Genomic DNA, 8,392 nt, shown 5'->3' with positions numbered 1-8,392 from the left:
TCTACAGCACACCTCACTGTGGTTTTCTTGGTCCAGCAGGGCCTCTCCCCAAGGGAATGCATTTCATTACTGTGTTTCTAGGTAATGAATTGTCTTTGAGGAGGTGATAGCCGCTGCAGAAACAAATCTCGTTTTTATCCACATCTGAGAATGTGGTTGGTAACAGGGCATGTGGGTGTTCTCTGAGATCCCAGAGATATGCCACGTGTGGTTCCTTCTGTTTTCAGGCCCCAGAAGCACATCCCGGGAAGGAAAATGCATTGTGGACCCCTGTGCCGGTTCCTGTGGCTTTGGCCTTATCTGTCCTGCGTTGAAGCTGTGCCCATCCAAAAAGTCCAGGATGACACCAAAACCCTCATCAAGACGATTGTCACCAGGATCAGTGACATTTCACACACGGTAGGGAGGGCCTGGGAGACGAGCTAGAACTGTGGCCGGCCCATGGGGAAACTGGACCTCAGAGATCGGCCGGGGCTGGGCAGCCACATGTAGGGGCCCTGGTGGCCCTGACGCCTCCCTACCCCACAGACAGCTGCCTCTGCTCTTCCGTTCCCCTCGCCTCCCACCTCCTTACTCTCCTTCTTCCCAGACTGGAATCCTGGTGCTCAGGACCAGAGGGAGCCATAAAGTTCCCAGTGTCCCCTTGGCAGGCGATCAGAGCCCGAGAAGCACCCCCTCTGGGCCTTCCATCACATCTCTAGAACGTCCTAATTATTAGGTATTCTTCTTGGCTGGTAGCTGAAGTCGGACCCTGCAAAGCTTCTTTTCATTACTGCGGGTCCTGCCTATCGAGCCTTCTTTCACATACTACCCTCTACGTATTTGCAAACAGCTACCAATGTCCCCTGGGTCTTTTCTCTGGGGCTCACAAACCTAGACCTTCAGCCGCTTCCCAGATGAGGTTTAGAATTAGGGGGACCAAGTGTGACTCCTCACCCTTCTGTTCTCTAGCTGTAAAATCTTATGCTAGTTAAGTTCCTCAATGTCTTTAAACCCTGGTTTCCTCATCTAGATAACAGGACTACCTTAATAGTCTTCGCAAGGTCATTATGAGATTAAATCAGATAAAGCAAGTGACACCCCCCCCCCACCCCGCCTCCACCCTCCAACACACACCCCTGCAGAACCAAAACAGAGCATGTCCTCTTCAAAGGTTTTCAGTTGTGGCTTTTGATAGCCCTCTGCCTTAAAAGGCAACTTGTTCACCTGCATGGAGCAATCTGGAGACTTCCGCATCTCCTGGCCGCTCTGGATTTAACAGTGGCCTTGGGCAGCTCGGGAGAAGTTAGGTGGCCAGAAGCAGGGACAGCTCAGAACTAGATAGCGTCTTGGTCGTTTCAAGAGAAAAACCCTCAGGTCTCCTCGCTTTCAAAATAGTCATTCAACAAGCTGCACATGATAGACCCTGAGTGTCCCAACCTGGGTGCTGCGCGGAGTGAGTGCTGCGGGCAGCGGGGGATGGGGAGAGCCCCTCCTGGTAACCAGACTTACTGGGATGGAGGAGTGACGTGGGGCATCACTGGGGGTATGGCCTTGGTCCTTAAGGGGGTGAGACTTCGTGGAGAACCTGTCTGGGAGGAAGGAGTCTGCTGGGGGTGGAGGGCTGGGGAGGGGGCATGTATGGAGGACCTCAATGCCTGGGGAAGAAACGTAAGTAAGTAAGTAAGACATAGGGAGTCATGACTGGTTCTATAGCAGAGGCGTCTGGAAGAGGAAACGGCCTGCTAAGGCTGGTCTGGAAGTGGAGGGCAAGGTGGTTTGGGAAGGGCAGGAAGACAGAAGCCCGGGAGACCAGCTTGGAGGCTTGGTACCCATGTGGGCACTAGGGCCTAGGCAGGATGGTGTGCAATGGGGAGAGGAGGCACCTCTACCCTCGCGGGAAGGACAGGGGCTTTGCAGAGCTAGCTTCTCTCTCGCTGAGCTCTTGCTCTCCCCTTCCTCCTGCATAGCAGTTCGTCTCCTCCAAACAGAGGGTCACTGGTTTAGACTTCATCCCTGGGCTCCACCCTGTCCTGAGTTTGTCCAAGATGGACCAGACCTTGGCGATCTACCAACAGATCCTCACCAGTCTGCCTTCCAGAAATGTGATCCAAATATCTAATGACCTGGAGAACCTCCGGGACCTTCTCCACCTGCTCGCCTCCTCCAAGGGCTGCCCCTTGCCCCAGGCCAGGGCCCTGGAGACCTTGGAGAGCCTGGGCGGCGTCCTGGAAGCCTCCCTCTACTCCACCGAAATCGTGGCCCTGAGCAGGCTGCAGGGGTCTCTGCAGGACATGCTGCGGCAGCTGGACCTCAGCCCCGGGTGCTGAAGCTTTGAAGGCCTCTCTTCCCAAAGTCAACGGAAGAAACCTGAGCTTCCAGGTGTCTGCAGGAGAAGAGAGCCTGTGTGGACATCCTTTATGCAGGCCTGCGGGTCATTTCTCTCTCACTCCTCTAAGCCTCTCATCCAAAGGCAGAAAACTCCAAGGCAGGAAACCAGAGATGTAAATACATGGTTCCCTGCCCACCGGGAAGGAGGGCGCATCCAGCAACCAGTGGACCAGATCTGGGATTTTCACAGAAGCCTGCCTCCCTGTTCCATTTCCCTCTCGCCACACGCTTCAGCGTGACCCAGGGTGATTTCAGAGCCTTTGGATGATCAAACAATGTTCCCGTGAGAATCCAGGGAGCACGGTGAAGGCTCTAGGCACACACAGCTGGATACTCCCATGCAACACAAGTTGCAAGCATTTATTTATTTATTGTGCATTTTATTCTGGATGGATTTGAAGCAAAGCCCCAGCTTCTCCAGGCTCTTTGCGCTCAGCCAGGGCTAGGGCTGCTGCTCGGGTGCATTTTTCCATCCCATCAATGGGCCTGGCCAAGGCAGACTCATTTGGAGTGATTTGAGGACTCTCAAGTTAGTCCTCTAGAGACTGGCTTTGTTTCTACTGTGACTGACTTTAAATTACAGTGTTTGCAATGGCATTGCCCTGCATGGGTCTCGAAGGGCCAGGTTATTTTAAAAAGAAGATGAGTTTTGTCAAGTGTCATATATAGCCGTGTGCAGCGGGAGGAAGGGGATGTGCTGGTGGGAGGGGGAAGGATCCAGAATGTATTTTCTGAATAACATTTGTGTGATGGGCTCATTGGAGGGGGTGAGGTCATTTTCTCATCTTCATGGTTTTCATGAAGAGGTGATGACTCCTTCAGGGGGAGTGTGGGGCTTTGCCAGCCGCCTGTGGACGGAGTGGGGGTGGGGCTGAAGCTGAAGAGTGTTGGGGCAGTGGTGGGCTCTGGCCTTCTCTGACTGCTAGAGAGTGGTCTTGCTCATTAGGGAGTGAGGGTCCCACATTGGAGACAGTGATTCCCAGAGCAGGGGTCCCTGCTGTGGCCCTTTGAATGGTCTGGGTTGATCCCACGCTGGGTCTATAACATGGCAGTGTTCCTCTTTGGAATTTTCATGCTTACCCAAAGCAAGGCCATATTTCCCATCCATTTGGGAAGGATTTTTATTCCAGTGGGAGGGTGAAACCTATAAGAGGTCTGTGGGCTTTAGCAGATGGTCCCAAAACCTGGGTCAACACTGGGTCAGTGCATCCCAGGGCCCCAGGACCAGCATTCAGGAGTGCCCGTCTCGCTAGAGGTCATGTCCAGTAGAACAAACAAGGAAGTTTGGGTTTCCCAGCATCCTGCCACTGTGACGCAGTCATCACATTACAGGAGGTGGATCTGTCCAAGGAAATTGGAATCTAAGCAACCAATTTTAAAACTGAATGCCTGCTGGTGTTCAGTCCCAACTGGTGCTATGGGCTGAGAAGCTCACCAAATAAATATTAAAATCCAGTCCTACCCTCAGGGACCTTGCATTCCAGATGGTAAAATCCCACTCACCAGCATGCAAAGGCTGTCCTTTCACCACAGCAACCGAGCAGCTGAAACACAGTGTGGTCCTCAGCAGGTAGGAAATGCTGAGCTGAGGAGGGCAGTGCCCAGGGGCCCACAGGCTAACCATGCTTGCACTTGGTAGCATTTTTACTTTTCAGGGCACATCAGCATCTATTACTGTGATGTTAAATCCCTTTGAAGTGGGATAACTGGGAATTTAAAAATAAGAAAATACTCAAAGACTATAACAGTAGACTGGTGGCAGGACCAGGACTAGAACCCAGGTCCTCTGACCCCCAGAGTGTCTCTGGAGCCAGGTAATGGTCTCTGGAGATATGAACAGGGTTGGGCAGAGAAGTGCTTGCTGGAAGAGAAGAGTTCCAAGGCTGATTTTGTAGGAGATGAGGGAAGTGAATTGCCTGGAGGGAGGAGGCTGTTGTGTTTGAAGTTTTGGTGCTGAGACACCGAGGTGATGGGGTGAGAAGCCAGTTACAAAGAAAGGCAGAGAAAGGAAAGATGGGAGGGAAAGGGTCATGCTTAAGAGGACTTCAGGGGCAAAGATATTTGCTATTGAAAGAGATAGGAGTTGAAAGTTTTAGAGCGAGACTCATGTGATGGACAGATTCAGACCTGTTCTGGAAAATATGTCCTGATAATCACAGCCACCCAGTCAGGCTGGGATGTTTTAAGCCTTTTGCTCACAAAACCTGGCACGAGGGCTCATTCCCAGAGTGTAAAACTTCCAAAATATAAGTGATAGTGTTTTTTTGTAACTTAAAACAATTTTTTTTGTTCCAAAAAATCCAAATAAATTACGTTTGCCCCTTGGTCTTTGTTTTCTGTCGCCTGTTGTGGAGGGGCTTCGGAAGGGCTGCTTGTGTGTGACAGGGCACTGCCTGGCTGGCCCCCGTCCATCCCTGGGGTCAGCTCTGCCCAGGCTTGGCCACAGCCGGCCACCAGTTATTCAGGCTAAAGGATTCCCCAAAAGCTCAGAGCACATTCTGCACCAGAGTCTACAGATCGGTCTTGAGAAAAACCAAGCACCAAATTATTTAAAAAACAACACTAAAAAAGAAGAACCACAATAAAACCACAAACAAACAAAACCATGCAGCCCAATAACAGGCCAGGTGCACAGACTCAAAAAGACAGACTTTTCTCGTTGAGGACGCAGAGCACAGACACTCACCTCTGCGGTGCAGTTCGGACCTGAGAGTTTCAACCCAAGTCCCGGGAGGACCTGGTGGGGGGAGTCACTTCCACGGGTGATATGAAGGGCCCCCTTCTCCCCCACCTGCCCAAAAGTTGCTGGTTGCTCTGGAGAGTTAAATGAGATAATGACCTCGCACAGTGGCTTACAGCAGGTTTAAGTGAACCTCCTTCTCTTCACATCACAATTAGCAGCAGGCTTTAAATGTCAGTGATCCAGGACCAGGGAGCACACGGGTGCAAACTCACCTCGAGTGAAGATGACAGCTGCCCATCCTTTCCTGGGTATTAGCTTGGGTGGGGGAGGGCTGGGGGGAGCAAGCTCCTGATGGAGGGGAGACGGCAGAAGGTGGGGCAGTCAGATGTGGCTGGAGCAGCCTAAGTGGGTCACTTGGCAGCTGGGGGAAGCATCTGGCCTCTGTGCTGGTCAAGACTCCTTTAGCTGTGAATGACAGAAACCCAAGGCAAACCAACTTAAATAGAAAAGAGAGAATTTTTTTGGCCCATGTTGCTGAGAAGTCCAGGCCGCGGTCCATCTCTTACAACACGTTCCTCTCAGTGGCCCCCAGGGACCTGGAAGGTGCTGGTGCCATGGTCCACCCCAGTCCCCGCCTGAGGGACGGAACAGGGGCGGGACTGTCTGCGCCGTCTGTTTCTGAGCAGACATAGCCTGAGAAGCCCCACTGCCTACCGCCACCCGGCAGCTTGGGAAGCCAGCCCACGGGAGCAGGCGTCTCAGGGCAGAGGCCTGGAGATGACAGTCCCTCCTCTGTGAAGTGACTCCCAGGGTCAGAGCAGAAGGGTCTTTTTTTCAAGCCGTCCTTCCAGATTCTTGCCCCTCCTCAGGCATCCTGTCGTGCTCCCCTTAGGCAGCAGCTCACACCTGCGCAAGAGCTGGCAGAGTCTGGGGTCAGCATCTGGTGGTATTCAACCTGCAGAGGCAAGACTTCAGCCAAGTTTAGTGAGAAAAACCTCAGATCAACCCAGGAAGACCTTTCTGAAGACCCCATCCCAGAAGCTTTTTGCACAACAGCACACCACCAAAACAATTATACCCGATTTTTCCAAAAGGAATTTAGAGCAATGTATTCCAGGCTTTTAACAGCAGGATCTGTGTCTCGTGATGCCTGACCACACAAATCCACCTGGGTTAAGTTCACTGGTGGGGTGCTTAACCCTTAGGCAACTTACTTAACCTCCCTTAGCCTCAGTTAATTATCTGTACAATGGGAGTGTAATAGCACTGTCCGCATAGGTTTTTAGAAGATTCGATGATAAAATGCTTGGGAAGCTATACACCAAGGACGGATACACAAAAAGTCCTCAATGAATTATGCTGTTGTTATTAGTATTAATGAGTCAGGGAAGCAAAAGGAATGAGGATTGCTGTAGCATACGTGTTTGATGCCCTCAGCCCACCTCTGAGTTCAGTGCAGCTGTGCTGGGCAGCTGAGCCTTGCACAACACTCCCCGCACCGCTCCACACTGACGTCTTAGGGAACTCTCTCAGCCCACGCGGCTCAGCCCCAAAGTGAGGGAGAGTGAAGACCCCAGAGAAGCAAGGCCCAGCCAGTGGGGGGTGGGAGCCAGCCTCCCACCCTGCACAGAAGCAATTCTGAGGTGCATTCTACCCAGACTGAGCCCCGGGTGCCCACACCAGTCACCACATCAATGAAGCACTCTTGATAGCTTTTCCTGCTTTGGAGTGTCAGTCTCCCTGCTCCTCAATCCTGCCTCCCTGGGTCACCACCCAAATCTACCTCCTGCACTAGAACTCTTGTCTCGGGTGCTGCTTTTGGAGGAACTCAAAGTAAGACAAGTGGAGTGGATTTGGATGTCGGGAGAACTGTGAAGCAAGGTTCCAGAGAGGTGCAGGAACCACACATCCACACTCAGGGAACCCTGGGCCATTCTGGGGAACGAGGCTAAGAGAGGGGTCTTCAGGAAGAAGAGAATCCACTTCAGGAAAGCTTGACTCAGCAAAGAGAGCAAAGACAGGAAGGGGAATCTACTAAGATGGAAGAATTACAAGACAAAGAAAGAAGGATGGGAGGGAAGGAGGGGAGGAATGAAAAGAAGAGAAATATATATAAAGTTGAACATCACCTGTCTTAGCGCATCCAGGGTCTTATAACTATATACCATCGTCTGGGTGGCTTATAAATAACATAAATTTATTTCTCACAGCTCTGGAGGCTGGAAGTCCAAGATTAAGATGCCAGCAGATTTTGTGTCTGGTGAGGACCCACTTCCTGGTTCATAGGCCACTTCTTTCATTGTGTCTTCACCCAGCAGAAGGGGCTGGAGGGTTCTCTGGGGTCTCTTTTATAAGGGTACTAATCCCACTTAGGAGGGCTCTGCCCTCATGACCTAATCATCTGACAAAGGCCCTAACTTTTAATACCATTACACTGGATGTTACAATTTAACGTAAGAATTTGGGGGGAACACAAACATTCAATCTAGGCATCCCCTTATGATAACTGACTGGAGGGAAGTTCAGGCCAAATCAAAGGAGTTTCAATTATTGACTATTTTCTGCATAAAATGTCTTTTTACAAAAATGGAACCTAACGTTGGCATTTTTTCCTTTCGCCGAGCTCCCGCAGCTCCTGTTCACTCCTGTGCATGAGCTCGCAGGGAATCATTTCTGTATGAGTTTCACATCCCTCCCACTCTGGGCTGTGAGCCTCTGCGGGCGGGTCACCTCGCTCAGGGCCTGGCTGTAGTGTCTGGCAAAACCTCCATTCTTACTTGGTGACCAAAGGAATTGAGACTCTTGTATAACAAGCCCGCTATTTACATGTAAACCAGTTCTGCAAAAAACCTGAAAACAGTCCTAGCCGTCAGAGGTTAAATTTCTTATTAGAATTCTGATCACTCTTAATTTGCTCAGCAAACTTCTTATTTTAGAATCGAAAGATATAGATCCAAACCAACTGTAAAAGACAGCTCTGAGGCAGTGACAGAAATTTAAACATGGATTTCTTAGATTATGACAAGGAATTATTGTTATTTCTTAGCTCTGATGATGGCATGGTGATTAACGATTTTTAAAAGCTTTGTATTCATTAGAGTCAAACTGAAGTAGTTTAGGGTGAAATACTATGGTATCTGGGATTTATCTTAAAATACTCAGGAAGAAATATATTCTTTTACATAATATGTATATGTCTGCACATATATACATGTGTATATATACATATATATATGAATGAAGTTAAACAAACAAGATCAGCAAAACGTTGATTACTGTTAAAGCTGGGTGGTAAGTATATGTGTTCATTATACCAGGCCCTCTACTTTGGGATAAAAT

The 8,392-nt window shown here is 50.2% G+C and overlaps 1 protein-coding gene across 1 annotated transcript; it reads left to right on the top strand.

The window, feature by feature from the left end:
• The first annotated feature begins 233 nt into the window (after nt 1–233).
• Nucleotides 234–4,695, top strand: LEP (leptin). Its single transcript, XM_057732034.1, has 2 exons — nt 234–399; nt 1,950–4,695. The coding sequence occupies exons 1-2, from the start codon at nt 256–258 to the stop codon at nt 2,307–2,309; spliced, it is 504 nt and encodes a 167-aa protein (XP_057588017.1). The 5' UTR covers nt 234–255; the 3' UTR covers nt 2,310–4,695.
• Nucleotides 4,696–8,392: the final 3,697 nt, after the last annotated feature.

The sequence above is a fragment of the Hippopotamus amphibius genome, chromosome 4 (assembly GCF_030028045.1).
Source record: "Hippopotamus amphibius kiboko isolate mHipAmp2 chromosome 4, mHipAmp2.hap2, whole genome shotgun sequence".
NCBI lineage: Eukaryota > Metazoa > Chordata > Mammalia > Artiodactyla > Hippopotamidae > Hippopotamus > Hippopotamus amphibius.
This window is presented reverse-complemented; position numbering and strand designations above follow the sequence as displayed.